Source organism: Cataglyphis hispanica, chromosome 5 (genome assembly GCF_021464435.1).
Source record: "Cataglyphis hispanica isolate Lineage 1 chromosome 5, ULB_Chis1_1.0, whole genome shotgun sequence".
NCBI lineage: Eukaryota > Metazoa > Arthropoda > Insecta > Hymenoptera > Formicidae > Cataglyphis > Cataglyphis hispanica.
This window is the reverse complement of record NC_065958.1, coordinates 3,628,534-3,646,839: the sequence shown is the minus strand read 5'-3', so window position 1 is coordinate 3,646,839 and position 18,306 is coordinate 3,628,534. Positions and strand designations below refer to the sequence as shown.

At 28.0% G+C, this 18,306-nt stretch overlaps 3 protein-coding genes across 10 annotated transcripts; 1 reads left to right on the top strand and 2 right to left on the bottom strand.

The window, feature by feature from the left end:
* Positions 1-1,475: 1,475 nt before the first annotated feature.
* LOC126849670 (transcriptional repressor CTCFL-like) lies at positions 1,476-10,664 on the bottom strand. 5 transcript variants are annotated; one of them, XM_050591729.1, is made up of 12 exons: positions 10,518-10,664; positions 9,000-9,317; positions 8,540-8,912; positions 8,205-8,374; positions 7,814-7,950; positions 6,638-6,788; positions 6,379-6,520; positions 5,976-6,248; positions 5,756-5,892; positions 5,176-5,321; positions 4,872-5,096; positions 1,476-4,715 (listed from the first exon to the last, which is right to left on the bottom strand). In XM_050591729.1, exons 2-12 carry the CDS (start codon positions 9,265-9,267, stop codon positions 4,650-4,652), a joined length of 2,088 nt encoding a protein of 695 aa, XP_050447686.1. In that variant the 5' UTR covers positions 9,268-9,317; positions 10,518-10,664; the 3' UTR covers positions 1,476-4,649. The 5 variants fall into 5 exon arrangements, with proteins under 5 accessions (XP_050447686.1, XP_050447690.1, XP_050447688.1 ...); XM_050591733.1 differs by having other exon boundaries at positions 5,176-5,297; positions 10,518-10,661; XM_050591731.1 differs by having other exon boundaries at positions 10,384-10,614.
* A 1,079-nt stretch (positions 10,665-11,743) lies between these two features.
* LOC126849684 (motile sperm domain-containing protein 2-like) lies at positions 11,744-15,566 on the bottom strand. Its single transcript, XM_050591777.1, has 9 exons — positions 15,419-15,566; positions 14,961-15,107; positions 14,593-14,770; positions 13,964-14,327; positions 13,307-13,382; positions 13,089-13,198; positions 12,769-12,969; positions 12,509-12,640; positions 11,744-12,366 (listed from the first exon to the last, which is right to left on the bottom strand). The coding sequence occupies exons 1-9, from the start codon at positions 15,498-15,500 to the stop codon at positions 12,190-12,192; spliced, it is 1,467 nt and encodes a 488-aa protein (XP_050447734.1). The 5' UTR covers positions 15,501-15,566; the 3' UTR covers positions 11,744-12,189.
* LOC126849710 (protein POLR1D-like) lies at positions 15,534-18,195 on the top strand. Of its 4 annotated transcripts, none has more exons than XM_050591841.1 (3): positions 15,534-15,646; positions 16,316-16,374; positions 16,764-18,195. In XM_050591841.1, the coding sequence occupies exons 2-3, from the start codon at positions 16,352-16,354 to the stop codon at positions 16,978-16,980; spliced, it is 240 nt and encodes a 79-aa protein (XP_050447798.1). In that variant the 5' UTR covers positions 15,534-15,646; positions 16,316-16,351; the 3' UTR covers positions 16,981-18,195. The 4 variants fall into 4 exon arrangements, with proteins under 4 accessions (XP_050447798.1, XP_050447799.1, XP_050447797.1 ...); XM_050591842.1 differs by lacking the exon at positions 15,534-15,646 and adding an exon at positions 15,678-15,807; XM_050591840.1 differs by lacking the exon at positions 15,534-15,646 and adding an exon at positions 15,819-16,144.
* Positions 18,196-18,306: the final 111 nt, after the last annotated feature.

Here is an 18,306-nt window from a genome sequence, read left to right as displayed (position 1 = left end):
TAAAAAGATAATAATTAGTATATCTGTCTTATTACTTAGCAACGTGTATTCCTACTTTCAAGTTTTCTCACATTTATGATAAAAATTTTCTCAACAATTTTGATATATCAAGCTGCAAGTATTGAAAATAAAAAAGCGTTTCGCTGCTATTGATTTTATTGAAGAATCTTATTTGCTTATTAAATTTTATCTTCATCTTATTTTATTCTTCTTTTATTATAAAATTAATCCCAAGATTATTTATTGATTTTTCATATCACATATTTAATTCCCATAAAAAATCTAGACTATTATTTTAATATTAAAAGATAAACGCGCGAGAATTATTTATGTATTAATATTGCAGTACATTTAAGAAAAAAATGGTAAAATTAAGGTAGTAAATATCTATTAAAAATACCTCTACTTTTGTTATAGTATTATATATGTGTAAAAATATATGCATTCAATACGTTATATAGCTTTCAAATAATTTTGCTTAAGGCAAAACATACTTTTCTTACAATAGATCAACGCACGTGCGAGGGATTTCTGAGACAAAAAAAATTGATTTTTTTGGTGGTCTATATATTGACAGAGGAAATTTCCAACTGATTCGCAACACACAACAAATACACACATACACAGATATTCACCTATGTATATAGCGGCTCGCCACATAAAGGTGAGGCCGTGGGAGGCCAAGAAAGTGCATTCGCGTGGGCCTGTACCCTGTATCCTATGTCACCTCCATTTGTCCCAGTGTCCGTTTCGTTTGTCGACAGTAGTATGTATGTGCTGTCGACCCGAGATTATCTCTCGGTCAAAAGAGAATTTACTATAAATCGTTCTTAACATTACGATTCTTTGACTAACCGATAAAGTCGAGATACTTTCACTCTTCTTAATCAGGACCATTTACTATTGATAATTTTTACTGAAACTAAAATAAAAATGAGAATAAACAAGAAAAAAGTTATAAAATATAACAGAAGAGAAAGGAATGGCTTCAAGAATAAATTTGATTAAAATTAAATCATTAATAAAACATAATTTTTAATTGTTGATTTATCTCATAAAAATAATAATATATGTATATATATCTTCATTACAACATGGATCACGCAATTCATATTGCGTGCTTTAGATATATCCCTATAAACGAGACGAGAAACTTGCTTTATGGGGGTTGATGACCAAGGGTGCATCTGGGTGTGGTCTCTTCTAATAACACTAATAGAAGGGAGTGTAAATATACATTAGTAAACGTTGCCATTTATTGACAAACTTGAATAAAGTAATATCGAAAGGAAAGATCAAATCACAAATTTAAAAACTTAATAAACTCCAAACCCTCAAAAATTAAACAAATTAAAAATGAAAATTTGAACGTGAACATGACGAATGATAAATGTATTGTCGACGACATAATGTTTATTTATCGAGAAAATGTTACATCGCTCTTATTCTTTGGGATAATGTAAGAAAATGCAGAATTTTAGACAGCATATAGTAATTAATCATTAAATTACAATTGTACAATTTATATATAAAAAAAATTATACATATTTTTTACAAGGTTTATTTCGTTACCTCAAATCTTACAAAAGGTAAGCGAAATAATTTTTTTCATGAGCAACATTGTACGAATATTTATAATTACACACTGTTTTTCATTCTGATATATTCATAAAGATATATATTTTGTATCACTTTATTAACAAGAAAATGTTAAAAAGTTATCGATTTTATTGTAATGTTAAATGTATAATGTTTTATTGGAAAATTGTAATGTTTCCAGTGATAAAAAGATATGAGCTTATAAATTTACTTTTCATTAAAAGAAATCCATTGTTTCAATGATTGTTTTGTTATATATTTCTCCTAAAATCAAATTAAAATTATTTATCAATATGTGTGACCAAACTCTTGTTTTTAATTATTTTATCGCAAATTATCATGCCTCTAAATTAAGTTGGAAACACTACGTGCGAGGTTGTGTTTATTAAACAGTTATACGTGTATTAAAGACTATTTATAAATATAAGATGTGAATAAAGTTGCGACAATTTTATAATATACATAGAGCACGAATCTAATAATAAACCTGCAATATTTATTTCTTCCTATAAAACATGTTTAATTCGCTATGTTTTATATATATATATATATATATATATATATATATATATATATATATATATATATGTACATATATGTAATGATATAAATAATACACATAGAAGTTCGCCAAAATTGTTATTCATTGAATTATTGATGTCCAATTAACAAATGGCAAACAAAACAAATATTGTTATAAAAAAAATAATGTATATATTGCTTCTTCTTTTTTAACAAAAAACTCTTGCCTTCTCTAATTGTATCATGAATAAAAATGTTATATTTTTTTATGTATAATGCATCAATCTGCTCCATGAACCCAATACATCAACTTATTCTAATTTTTTCTATTTATTTCCCAATTTTTAACATAAGAAAAGATGATTATATATAAATAGATAATATAAAATATTTTTGATACAATTTTTAAATTACTTCCTTCTTGATATTTCGCATTTGTGTTGAAATATTAAATTGATATCTAATTCGAAATTTGACATAATATAAATAACAAAGACACAAATAAGCATTTATTTACACATTGTAGCCTCATTTATTCTTGTCAGTTTCAGCTTTCGGAGCTGCTTTTGACAGAATTGATATTCATCCCATTTATTAGCGAAAGTTGTGTGTGTGATCAGCTTCTATACTATAATTATAAATAAACTTGAAAATATGTCAAGATATCCTACACTACTTTTCCTTATTATTAATATATGCAACCTTATCTATTATTCTTAATATTATTTTTAAGAAATTTATAATTGTACATTTGCTTGATATTTTACTAAACCACAAAACTATAATATTTTTATAAATTATTGTGTACCTAATGCACTAATGGCAAAAAAAGTTCTTGTACCATGCATGTGAATCACACTGTAACTCCCTATTAGAGATATGCAAAATATTTTTGAATGAAAAACAAAGTTGAAGACCCTGGTATTGAATATCTACAAACAGGGAAAATAGACTAATTGAAAGTTAGGCGTCGTAATCAAAACGGAAATTCTTTTCTTTTCCAATGTGATTTATTAATTATTCAAAGTCGTATGTTTCGATCTCTTAATTATTAGCTGTCAAATAATAAGACATATAAAAATAATATAAAAGCATGGACTATAAAATAAAAATTCACAAATATAAAATTACATACATAAATTAAATTAAGTGCAAATGCTCTTTTGAGTTTTCAGCAATTTCTACGACAAACAAGCATAATATGCCTTCTTCCAGTTTTAGCCATGTTTATTAAGAAAGGAATGTATGGCAGTAGTCATTTGAAAGCATACAATGTTCGAACAATCTTTTATTATATTGGCGGTTTCTTTTTCGTTGTTCTCTTTCTCAAAATCGTTTTAAAAACATTTAGTTCATTTTATATAAGATTACAATTCACAATGGAGGAGAAAAACCAATGATCAAATAAATTTTTTCGATGTCACAATGATTTCAAAAGATAATATTTTATTTACAATTTAAGTTACTGTAGTTACTGTAGTTTCATCTACATATTCTAGAATATACTTATACTTTGAATCTCGACATTCTCTCTGCCAAAAAAGCACCATTATCAGCTTAATTGACAGAGCTTTTCAACTCTTACTAGAAATATCATAAAAACATTTTTAATTTGTAATTGATACATTGTTAAATAATGAATACTTGCTTACTTTCGTTTATATTTCAAATATTATAAAAACATTTAAAAACACTATCCAAAATGTATAACAAGAATGTAAATTTGAATATTTCTAACTTGAACAACAAAAAATCGAATAGCTTTCATATTTTAACATCCCATATGTTTTCAGAACAATTTGAACCTATGATCTATGATTTGGACACAAAACAGTAAAATAAATTACGGTTATTTTGTACATAAAAACAACACCAAATGATGTGTAGCAATGTTGTATATAAGATGTCCTACAAAAATTACAATGCTTAATATGTCGGACAGACAAGTAGACTTTTAAAAAGGGGTGGCTGATTGTTTCCAAACAACTACTGCCATGTATTTCCTTCTTTAATGATTGAAAACAAGAGGAAATATATTGTATGTGTTTGTCTGTCATGTAGATTGCCGAAATTACAGAAGGGCGTTTGCATTATTTAATTTATGTATAATAATTCTTATTTGTGAATTTTTATTTTTATAATCTACGCGTTACTTTACATATTACTTTAATGTATTTTAATGTATTTTTTGTAATTTTTTGTAATGTATTTTAATGTATTTTTTATGTATTATTTAACAGATGCTCATGATAATTCAATTAAAAGATTAAATACAACTTTGAAGAATCAATAAGTCATATGGAAAGAAAACAATTGCGTTTTGTTTACTGCACCTTAGTCCATTTCTCCTATTTGTGGATATTTTTAAATGGTAATACACTGCACTCACATAGTTTTTTCTGTACACAGTATATGTAATTTTTTCGGAGGACTTTAATGATTTTTTGGGAGGGTACGTACACTAACACTGGGACAAAAGTAAAATATTAGACTATTAAATAGGTACATTCTTCTTCTTATATTTGTTATTACGAAATTGTCTGTAACATGTTTATATTACTGCTTTCTTCTTCCTCTTCTTCTTCCTCTTCTTCCTAAAAAAAGTAAATGCCACATATATCATGTATTTATCTATATAAATAAATTCATATTTTATTTCTTGTCTTCAATAATAATGTAGGCAAGTTTTCAAAAAATTAATCAATTAAAAAACATGAAACTATACATATACTCACTATATATATACTCACTTCGTCAAATCCAAAACAAGTTTCCATTTCCTTTTGCAACTTTGAATCACTTTGTGTGTTCTGTGTTGAAGATTTAGGTGGACTGGAGGTAATGGATTCTATCTTTAAATCTTGCATTTCTATATCTTCTTCCACTCCTTCTTCGCCCGTTTCTGCTACTATACTTTCTTGACTTAAAGGATCTTGCATTACTAGTTCTCCATCCTCATTTGCAACTACAGCCATCTATTATAAATATATATAATCATATATAATTTATTCCAAAGTGTGAGATAATCTTTCAAGCTATTTTGCTTGACAATACCTGATCTGTTCCTTGATTGTCAGCTAACTGGATGACTTCAAGTACGACATATTGTTGACCATCACTGCCTTGAACTGCCATCATGTCGTCTTCATCTTCTTCCTCTTCTTCATCTTCATAACCTTTAAGTTTAGAAGCTAAATCACCTGTTGTCGCAACACATGGATATTAGTCAATGATCTATATTTAGATCATATCGTAAGTGTCCCTGTGAGTGTGATTGCTTTTATATATACATAGTTTTAATACATATATACATATATATATATATATATATATATATATATATATATATACATATATATATATATATATATATATATATATATATATATACATATACATAATACATATATATATGAATTATTAATATATTAATAGAACTAAATTTCTCTATAATAATAAAAAAAAGCTTTATTGAAGATATATATATATGTTCATTATAGCTTGAATCCTGCAATTATATGTTTAAATAAAAGCTAAAATTTAAAAAACTTGTATTTCATCAATAAACGATCCTAATACATCAAATTCAAATATTAAGAATAATTATAATAATAGTTTTAGACTAATTTTTTACCTGTCATTACTTCAACACGTTGACCGTCGATAATTTGTATCTTTTTCTGCCTGCCAATTTTCAAAGCCTGTTGTTTCTCTTGTAAAGATGATTCTGGATCATGAACAGCCATATGTCGAATAAGATTACCTTTATGTCTACATAACAAAATTTATATTTTGTTAGAAACAATTGTACTGATATTCAATCATCAATTATTTCAAATAATTAATGCACACACCTAAATGCTCTTTCACATTCGGGACATTGGTGCGTTTTTTCTTGCGGTGGTGGAGGAACATAGGAAGGATTATGATAAAGATTGCAGTGCCGTTTGAGTAACTGTTTTTGCCTAAATGATTGAAAGCAATGATCACATTGGTATGGCTTTTGATCGGTATGAATGAGCATGTGACTCTCCAAATGACGCGCCGATATAGACGCGTATGGACATAAATCGCACTTGTAACATTTCTCTCCTTCATGAGTTTTGCTATGCAACTTATAACTATATCTGCAATAATATCTATGTATCAAAAAATATAGTTTACTCTCAGGTACAATTTTTCTCTTCATTCATATATTTAATTGTTCAAACACATTACCACAATGTAGTCTTATTATATTTAAAATTATTTGCATACCTATCTGGGAATGTTTTTCCACAACGTTTACATTTTAAAGGTTTGTCTGAAGTATGTAATTTTTGCACATGGATCCTGAGATCCGTTTTTCTACCACATGTAGCTGGACATAATTCGCACTGAAATACTGGTTTATCGCCTACTGCAATATATATTATTAACATGAAAAAATACGTTTGAAAAGATAATCTTTACAGTGACTGATACAAAACAAAACAAATAACGTGAACTTAATACTACATTTTTATACATAACTTACCATTATGTATTAATTTATGTGCTTTTAAACTGTTAGACTGAGTAAATCTTGCTTGACAAAAATCACATTCATATGGTTTTTCTCCAGTATGAATGCGAAGATGGCGTTTCAATTTAAATGTATCTGGACTTGCGTATGTACAGTGTGGACACTGAAAAAATAATCAAATGGAGAAACTAGCAGATAAGGCGCGAGTATTGTTGCACAAACTTATTATTGTTAAATTTTATTAACAAATATATATCGTAACAAAAATGTACATTGCGGGCCGTTTTTTGGTTCATCTTCAGTGGATATAAATATATAAATATATATAAATATATAAAGATTACATTGAAATTTTTAAATTTGACATACACAATATTTGTTGTTATCGCAGTCAAATTTCAATGTAAAAAATTCCAATACTGAAAATGGACCAAAAAACAATCTGAAACATATATAATGCATTTTTGTTAATAAAATTTAACAAATTTAATAAGTTCGTGCACCAATACCCGCGCCTCAGCTCTTATATACATGCTAATTTCTCCATTTAATTGTTATTATTTTGAACCTATTGCTGTTACTAAAAAATGATTAAGCATTTTATTTTAGTCAGTACTTGATATAGAGCTAACATACTTTGTGAGTAAAATTTATAAGTTTTATATACTTAAAGATATTAAGCAAAAATAAATATTTTTCACAAATAGAATATTATAAATAATCATAATACTTAAAGAATAATTAATCAAGAAAATCTCTACTACAAAGTCCATAAATTAAATGCAAATATTATGTGGAAAACTATAAAAAAAAATAAAATAAAATAAAAATAAATAAATAAATTTCATAGATGTTTTCTGTATATATACACATTTTTATGTTAGCAATTAATGATCAGTTATGAGTTAGCACATACTTCTATGTGCGCACACACACACACACACACACACACACACACACACACACGCGCGCGCATAGAAAAATTAAATGTTTTTATTCTGTTTGTATAATAATAATTTATACATTATATATATATATATATATATATATATATATATATATATATATATATATAATTGTACAATTAATTTTTTTTTTTTATCAAAAACCGTCCATTTTTATGGTTTTTCATGTATGTCTGTAATATGAGTGATGTCAAAGATAAAGAATAAGTACAATAAAAGATACCTGATAAGGTCGTTCGCCTGTGTGACATCTAATATGTCTTTTTAGTTTTGATAGCTCAACAGATGCATAATCGCATTCGTGACATTTATGCGGTTTTTCATGGGTATGTCTGTACCGAACATGTCTTACAAGTTCACCTGTAAATATAAATACGTATAAGTTAGACATTTTATAATTTTTACTTTTGCATCTATTTAGATAAAATAAAATATTTTTAACTTGCCAAACTTTAAGAAAATTAAATGTTTTTATTCTGTTTGTATAATAATAATAATTTATACATTATATATTTATATTATTATATAAAAATATTATCTAAAAAAAGAAATTCGCTCAATATGCATTTTAATGTGTACATGTGAATAAAAAAAAATAATAATAAATTACATACCTGAAGTCGTAAATGCACTCTCACAAAATTTGCAATGATGAGGCTTGGTCCCAGTATGAGTATTGACATGATTCTGAAGCGAAGCCAAAGTTTTAAATCCTCTCTCACAAACGCTACATTTATGTGGTCTTTCTTCAGAGTGGGATTTCATGTGTCGTGATAAGAGATACCTGTTACATATATAAATTAATCATTCATTATTTTTTTTTTACATAATTTCTCTGAAAGATTGATTTTAATATATAGTAGTATAAATTCAAAGATACAAATTTGAAAGATTATGATATAATACAGAAATATAAAAAAAATATAATTATATTTGATGAAAGCAGTACCGTTTTGGGCTGGTGTAGTTGCAGTAGTTACACATATGGGCCTGCGTTACAGTTTGAGATTTTTTAGGAAGAAATTTAACAATTTTAGTCTTATCATCTTCTGCCTCGGATTCCACTGGAGCCTCATTATCTTCATTGTCCTCAAAATCATATACAGTGAGATCTTGTTCACCTTCTGCCTCCTCTCCTTCTGCCTCCTCTCCTTCTACTGTTGCTGCTGTAGCTGTTGCTGCTATTGTTTCATTTTCCACAGGTTCACTTTCTTTTTCTTCAGATTCAGGTTGCTGAACTATCAAAATGTAACTAACTTCTCCAGGATTTGTGTCAGATGGTACAATCGTGACAGTTTGATATAAATCCTCCACTTGTTGTACTATAATAAAATATGAATTTAAGTAGTGTTTGATATAAATGTCTACAAAAAAAAAAAGAAAAAAGAACTATTGTGTGAAATACCAACATTGCACATGCAGTTGTTCTCCTTGCCCTCCTTCTATTTCTTTATTAAATGTTTCTAAGTAAGTTTGTATCTCTGTAACAGATTCTTGTATCTCTGTGACAGATTCTTGTATTTCTGTGACAGATTCTTGTCCCTCTTCCAATTTCTTGTATCTTCCAAATTCTTGTATCTCTGTATCAGATTCTTGTATCTCTGTGACAGATTCTTGTATCTCTGTGACAGATTCTTGTCCTTCTTCTAATTTTATGATTGCTACGTTACTCGTCATGATTGATTCGCATTTAATTCATACAATAATACCTATATTCATTAATTTCTCTGAAACATTATGTTATAAAAATTCATATATATATATATATATATACATATATATAAATTTATATATTCATGCATATATATTATTAAATCATGAATAATTTAAAAATATGTTTATATTTATTATAAGTATAAATATAATCAACATTAACATAAAATCGCTGCAACAATTACGCACACATCAACATTTCAAAAATAAATATAAAATTAACAAGTATGCATTACATAAAATATATAATGTATACTTTTTTCTCTCACAAATTTTTTCTCCCACAGATATTATTTGCTGTTCATAAAACAAAATATAAAATAATTGATTATTTAAGATTTAGAACAGGTAATTTATTAATTTAGCCTTCTACCTTCTAACTTAAATATCGCGAATCTACATTGTGAGGAAACATCGAGTGTGTCTACAAAATAAACCATTTTGATCATCAACAAAATTGAAAACATCTTTATGGTACACATCGATGACGTTGTTTTTCTTGGTGCATCGCTTATCCGCATTACGATCGCATGTCCGAGAATAGGAGCGAATCATGATTATGGTATGCATTTTCACGTAAATTAAAAATCAATAAGCGACAATCAGTGACAGGTAAAAAAACTTGGAGCACCGCGAAGGCTTGACGCGCGAGCGAGCGAACAGAATCTTCGAGATAGTTCGCGCTGTGGCGCCGATTTCTCGGTGCGCGCGACTATCATCAGTGATGTGCACGCGATTACGAGGAACGCGACGAGCGCCGCGAAAGCGAGGCGCGCCATATGACGCGCGGGGCGACCAACGGTGCTGGGGGGACGACGAACAACGCCATGAACCGCGAGAGAGGTGAGCGCGCCATGACGGGCAACGCTGGGCGACGCCAGCGAGGCGAGACGGACGGCGAACGACCCGCGTGGAGACGCGTGAAATACCTGGGGGGCACCGTAATCGCGGACTCTTGTAGCACACGACGGGGGCCCCACGAGGTCGCGCATTCTGTCGGGGAGCTTTTAAGACAACGCGGGTGCTTTCGATCTCAGGACACAGGGGGCATTAACGACAAAAATTTCAGAAAATTATCACCGTCGGCGCTGTCATCAATATGGAGGACACGAGCGACGATGCCGTTCCATTGCCTCGCGTATCACCGAGGGGCGATCGATCGTCCAGGAATATTTCGAGCACCTCCGACCGATCGGATAATCAAGTAGACTCACCGCTCGTCACTGTAGAACGGAATTGTGTGTACGATCCAGGACGAGACGACAGAAAGCTTCGAAATAATCACATAAACCCACGTTCGTTCGCGTGAGGGCGTTGTGTAAGAGGCAATATGGCCGATCGAACTGCAAAGGTTCAAATGCTGCGCTTGCTGCGCGTTGGCAGCTGCGCAGTAGCATGTTGCGCATCGTTCTCTCATGTTCGTGTTTATACACCACCTCCGCGAATGCCGTTTCTGGTAATTCTCGAGTGCCATCGAGTCTTCGTGTCCTGAACATCCTCAATATCCTGAACTCGACACTCGACAGCTCTGCCATTATTTTAAAAACCTATCTAGGCAAATTTGCATAACCACACATACCCTATCCATATGCACGAAAAATCAATCAATATTTGAAGGACAAAGGAGCATTGCAAGGAAGTCATATCTGCTACGTTGCTTACATCGAACGCATGATTGTTCAATTTTGTATGCGTATGATTATGTAAATTCATTGAACCAGACTTTATCCCACAATGAATTATATCCGTGTAATTATTGTAATTTTACATAAAACGCAACCTATATATAAAAGCGATACGATAGCCAATCAATTCTCGTTTTTTGCTAAAATAGTATGTAATGAAAAGTGATTGGTTCTCTCTCTATCGTCGTTATTTCTTATTTAATGCTTCTTATCAATTGGTTGATTTTTCTGTGCATGTACGTATATCCTGCACATTATCTGAATAAACCTTAAAAATTATTGGTTAACCAAAATTTGGGTAAAAACTAACGTAAACCATTATCAGTTTACATATTTGCTTTCCCAATTTTTTTTTTTCATATAATTAGCAAATATAGAAAAAGATAATCGACCCTTTATAAATTAGCCTGATTTTTGCTTATGCTTTATGCACTCTGTCATGACATGTCAATAAACTTTGCCAGTAGAATACATTAATACAATGATATGCTGATGTATTACAATCATTGAACTACATAAAACTCTGCATGGATAAAAAAAAAATATATTGAAAAATAAAAAGGCTTTTATGTATAATTAAAACAATATTCCAATTTTACAATATATATATTTTTAAAATTATATTTTTAAAATTATATCTTAATCATTAGCTAGAGCCATGTATTGCAAACAATATTAAAATGATTAAATACAACAATGTCAAAAGCAAAATCATTAAAGATATGTACAATAACTTATGTATGTACGTACATTAATTTACTTTTAAGTTTAATACATAATTATCAGAGGATAGTTTATAGAGTATGTATAAAAGCTTACAAAAATAGTGTAGTTTCATAATATAGCTTTACAATATTATAAAGATTATGAATAGATATACTAGTTACGCATACTCTTTATGCATTGTGTTACAGAACACAATGGTAACCACAAAAAGTTACCACAATGGTGATAACTTATTAAATGAAAATAACATACATATATACCAAATGTTACATAAAGAATTATAAAATTAATGTCTATAGAAACATGTAACTATTTTTATAGATTTTTATAGAATAGAGCAAAAAAAAACAAATATATTAACTGTTAATGATTAATTTTTATGTATTCATATATTAGAATTAGAATAGAAACATTTGTTAACATTTTTTCCTCACATATATTAAAGTAATTATAAATATATATTTTGTTTTTTTTTTTAATTACCATGAATGTGGCAGTTTTGTTGATCCATCGAATTTTTAATATCTGTTCTCAGAATATAGATCAACAATATTGCAACTAAGATTGTCAATATCATATAAATTAAAAGCATGTATCTTATAGTTACAATCTCACTGCGTAATTTGCCACAATTTTCTTCTAGAAGATTTATCTGGAATTTTGAACATGATGCATCAACATAAAAAAAATTTAATAGTTTAATAAATATTTTTATGAAATATATATATATATATATATATATATATATATATATATATATATATATATATGAAAGCATACATTAGTCTACATACCTTAGAGAAAAATACATCAATATTACAATCATTTCCTGTAGAGGTTAATATAGAATGAGATTTTTGGACCTCATTATTTTCACTGTTACCATCGCAGCATCGTAATCTATGCATTTCTGATGCTTTTTCAGACTATAAAGAAAGAGAGCATGCAATGCATTAGCATCTTAATGATCTCATTCATAATTAAAATTTATAGTTATTGATATTTTGTACAACAACATGATAAATATTGAATTAGAGAAAAGAAAATAATTTACCTTCCAGAGCGCAGTTAGTTCCTGTGGTGTTGCATTTGCATTTTTTAATGAAAGGCACATGACTAAAAATCGATCATTATGTAATAAACCACGTATATTATAGCCAGGTTGTAATACAACCATAACATTCCTTTGTTCAGATGGTTGCAAGATTCCAGAACTTGGCTTTACTCTAAATTTTTCAGGGGATGTTGTTTTTATCTACAAATTATAATACCTGTACATCATATGTCATTATATTTATATATTTGTTTCAATATACCTTCAAATCTATTCTAATAAATATGATTATATAGTAAAACAATATAAAATATACATACCTTATAAGATAATGATTTATCAGTTGTAATATTTTTAAGAGTAATTTTTCCTGTAATGTCATTTCCATCTTTATTAAAAGTAATTGCTTCTACGGGTTCTATGGATAATACTGAAACAAATACAATTTAAAGATTTGTATATTTCTCTTTTTTCTACTGTATTAATGTTGTTAAATCTTATAATAATTTACTTATAGCATAATAAATTTTATACATACATTGTTCTTCATTAGTCTGCTCTCCAATATTCGATGGACTTTGTTCTGAAAGTGGTGAACTTTCCGCAAAATGCACCTAGAGAATATATAGCAAATATTTAAAGAAGAAATCAAATAAAACTTCTAAAAATTATTAATAACTTAATATATACATCTTGTATACAATCCATATTTAGTTTTTTTTTATTGTATATATTTTATATGTGTATTATATTTTATATGAATATTATATTGTATTATTAGGTTAAGCTTTCTTATTTTGTTTCTATAGGAAGTGTAGACTGCTTGTAAACGAATCAGACATAGCAATGCAACAAAAGAAATAACAACACAAAATGTCCAACAGAAAAAAATGGTGAACTTCATTAAGTAATTTTAGTTTAGTAATTCTATTTTTGTTTTACTCATATGAGTGAAATTAATTTTGATATATATTGATATATTTTATATTGCAGATTGGATAGCAATAATTTTTCTATATCTATATTTATTTTATTTCTTAAATGTTGACAGAAAGGAATGGAATAGAAAGGGAATGAAAAATAGTGAAGTTGTGCTATCATAAAAATAAAAGCAAAAGAACAATATTTTGTTATTATCTGCTTCATCATAGTAATTGCAGTTTCACCAATAAAAATTTTAACAAAAAATATGTACCTTTTTATTATCCAGTTTGCCATTCAATACACCATCTTCATTTGTTCGTACTTCTGGTACAAATTTGAATACATAATCACTGTTACCTCCCCAAGATTTTAATGCATCATTTGGATCAACAAACTCTTTTAATGTTGTCTTGTTAACAAGTTTGATTTTTGGAATAGCTTTAGCAGGTAACCATGATTTTATTATTTTAAAAGCTGTATTTAAAATCCAGGGCATTTCGAAAATTATGATATAATTCAGAAAATTCGGATAATAAGATTTGAATAAATTAATGAGATATTTAATAAGCTCCATATCCATATTGGAAAGTCCAGCCTCTGCCATATCAAAGAAAAGTGATACCTGATCTACTTCTCTAAAAATGCAAAACAGAGATCCATTACCAACAAAGTATGAATATTATTACAAATATATTAATAACATGCATATTTGTGATTCTATCTGAAAAAAAGAAAGCTTATAGATAAAAAAATTGTATTTTAAAGTTTCAATATGATTACATATTTCAAAACTCGTTTTTTCAAAAAACAAATGATCAAGAATATTTTACTCGTGAACTTCTTTTCTTCAGGCAGAATCATATTTGCTGTTGTCATAAAATTAAGATATATGTATAATACCTTTCTAATCTTTCAAACCAGTAAACTATACATCTCTGAAGTTCTGTGAAGTCTTTTACTCCTTTAACATGCAATTTTAACTTAATTACAAGAAGTTTCTTGCCATCTTTATCTTTACCATAGCCATAGCATGATCCTTCCTCTAAATACTCTCTTTTCACATTATCTTCTGTAATATCTGCAATTCAGTAATGTTGTAATGAAAGGTGGAAAAAGAAAGATGTTTTGTACTATTAATATCAAATATTACACATGTTATCCAAATTAACATATATTTGCTAGAACAATTTTTACCATTTGTTTGTTATTAAAATACCTACAAAGGATATAGCAAAAACTAAGACACAAATACAAAATAATAGTTTTACCATTTACTCCAAATTTTCTTCTCCAAGTACAAGTATCCCAAAGCATATTGAAAGCTTCCTGTTCATTGAACTCAGTAACTTCTAAAAATCGTTTTAGCCAATCATCATTATTTTTTATTCTGGCTATATCAGCAGGATGAAAACCCTCTGCAAGCAATATTCATCTGTCAGATTAAGCGTGTGAGATTCACAAGAAAATAATATCATCATACATATATTTTTTTCAAATTTTTAACTTTCTAAATAACGATAAGATACGTGTAAATATTTCATCAATTATTAACACCGCGTTCCTTTTGTTACACATTAATTATGTCAATTATTTTCATTTGAATACGCGATCGACTAGCACGACCTTTGCACATGTTACATGAGCACTGTTACTGCATCAATATACGGCATCAAATTCGCATTAACAGAATTCGCTTTCGATGTTGAAAGAGTAGGTATGTACACACTAGGATCGGGTGGTCCCTCGTCGTCCAATTTTTTGAAAAACTTGTCGCGAAGCTCCGCGATCGTCTTCGTATTCGTTTCCATCTTCCTTCCGTCAGTCCGTCAGGCTAGTGGCCAGGAGAATGACACTTTGACCGGCACCGAGAACTGAGACACCGAGAACCAATTTATTTGCACGCCTCATCTATGCGCGCCACGCTGCGCATGCCATCCGAACTCTCCTTCTAACGGTGCTCCCATCAGTTACATACTTTCTCATTTATATTTTAAAGTAGAATATATTCGAGTCTCGAAGAGAAAATGAGAGCAACAAAGTATAAAAATAAAGCGCTTAAAAAAAAGAGATCTTGCGCTTATCATCGCAGAACTTGTCAAAAAAATACTTCGTAATGTTTGTAGATAATTCTGTCGAATTCACGCGACTCGTCACATATTGTTAAAAATTATCAATTTAACGCGATTTTTTATTTTATCTTTCTTGCAATGTTCCCTGTATTATATTGTGCAAAGCATTATTTATTACAAATAAATAATTAGAGTTGAACGTGTATTACGATATTTGATTATTTCTAGCTACAATAGAATACATACATATATATATATATATATATATATATATGTATATGTATAGCCGAGTATGTTGAATCAGCTGTGAAAACAGCCATTTTGCAGTCATCAGCTGTCATATACGTTATCACACTGCGGAAGTATTCATTACGTGCGAATCGGTATGACAATTCGTGACCGTTCATAACAATCTTTTCAAAATAATAATTTGGATTAACGTGCTATTTGAACATAAAAAGGAACTGTAAATTAAACACGTAATCCACATATGTGACATGACGGCTACATGCAATATATTTCATCGTAGATCATCATATTTTCACTTGTTTTAGGATTTATAGGATAATAACAACCTAAAATAAGTGAATATGGATGATGAAACATTGAACAGGTAGTTGTACGATTCTAAATTGTGTTATTACGTTTATAATAATAATTTCTAACATATATAATCTCAAGTGTATAAGGTATCCCAAGCTTTTGTATTAGAAATATAAAGGTTAATAATGGCTGACTATTATTTTTGCTTTAAATTGAGAAAATTAGATATTAAAATTACACAAATTAAAATTACAAAATTACTTCTGAAAAAAATTGAATTGTAATCATAATATAAGTTTATACTTGAACAATAATTGCGCATGCATCCGATTTTTTCTTATTGATATATTTTAATATGTAAATATCTGTAAAAATAAAAATTTATTACAAATTTATAATTTTATCTTTATAATTAAAGTTTACATTGTTGTTGCTATAAAATATAAATATACATTATAGACTTGCAGTTGAAGCCTTACTGGAAGAAGCTAAGCTTGGTGCACAAAGAGCTGAAATAATGGGACCTAGTGGATGGGTAAAACCTAAAGAAACTGTTAACAAAAGATTTCTCCATTCAACATTACGAAATGCAGTAATATCAAATAAGCATCGTTCACTGAAGCAAGAAAAAGTGAAAGTTCAATCACATAAAGCAGATACTATTAAAAAATCATAAACTATGTATATATAGTTATTCTTGTACTTGTGTGTGTATAATAGAATATATATATATATATATATATATATATATATATATATATATATATTCTATTATACAATTTTCAAAGTATATATTTACTATATTTTATAGATATATAGACATGTATTTAAATTATTGCTGCTAAGTAATTGTTTCATATTTATTTCTTTTATTATATAGTACATGTGTGTTACAACTTTTTTTATGAAATAACAAAAAATTTCTTTTTAAACATACCAATAAACGGTATAAAAAGAATTACAAATAACAATTATCAATATTGTACAAAAATATTTCGAATGTTCCGCAAATATCTACATTCGTTTTCGTGTACCAATATTTAATAATTTATTCTTTGATAAACATATTTTATATCTTTTAATTATTTTTTATAAATTCTTGATTATAATTTTCACAGAAATCACTTTTATTTACAATATCAATATTAAAGTCGTTCTAATAATTGTAACACAAAATTCTATTATACAATATTTCATGTCTTTCTAATTTTTAGAGAGACATCATTAAAACTTTCATTAAATATACAAATATGAAATAAAGTGTACAAATATGTATATCTTTTCATCTTGTATATTTCTTGCTACCTGTTTGCATATTTAGCTTAAAGATTAATAAAAATTAATTGTGTAACACCACCAAGTAATAACAAGTTTTATAGAAGCACCAATATTTTAAACTTATATAGCTTTAACAAATATATATATATATATATATATATATATATATATATATATATATACATATATACATATACATGTAGCATAGAAAATGTAATCGTACACTTTTTTTATAAGTATAAAATTACTTATTAATTACTTAATAATTACTTACAAGTAAAACATTTTGCATTGATAAGTTGCACATATTGATATATGGCATCGTTTAAACATTTACAAAATCAAAATAATCGCACATTATTTATAGTTACACATCTGTATCTCAGGTATTAAATTGACAAGACTGATAAATCGAGATATCTTTCAGTAACTAATATTTTTCTATTATTTTTCTATTATTGTATATATTTATGAAAAAAAATGTTTCCTTCTCTTTTATGTGTAAATTGCATTGTGTTTACGCCTTTAATTGATGCTAATTTATGATGGGATATTGTTTGTATATATATATATATATATATATATATATATATATATATATATATATATATATATACATATATATATATATATACAATAAAATTTTTTATTGTATTTATACTCTCACAGTCGATATGTATGTTATAAATGTTCCCAATTCAATTATTAATTATTGTTTATTTAT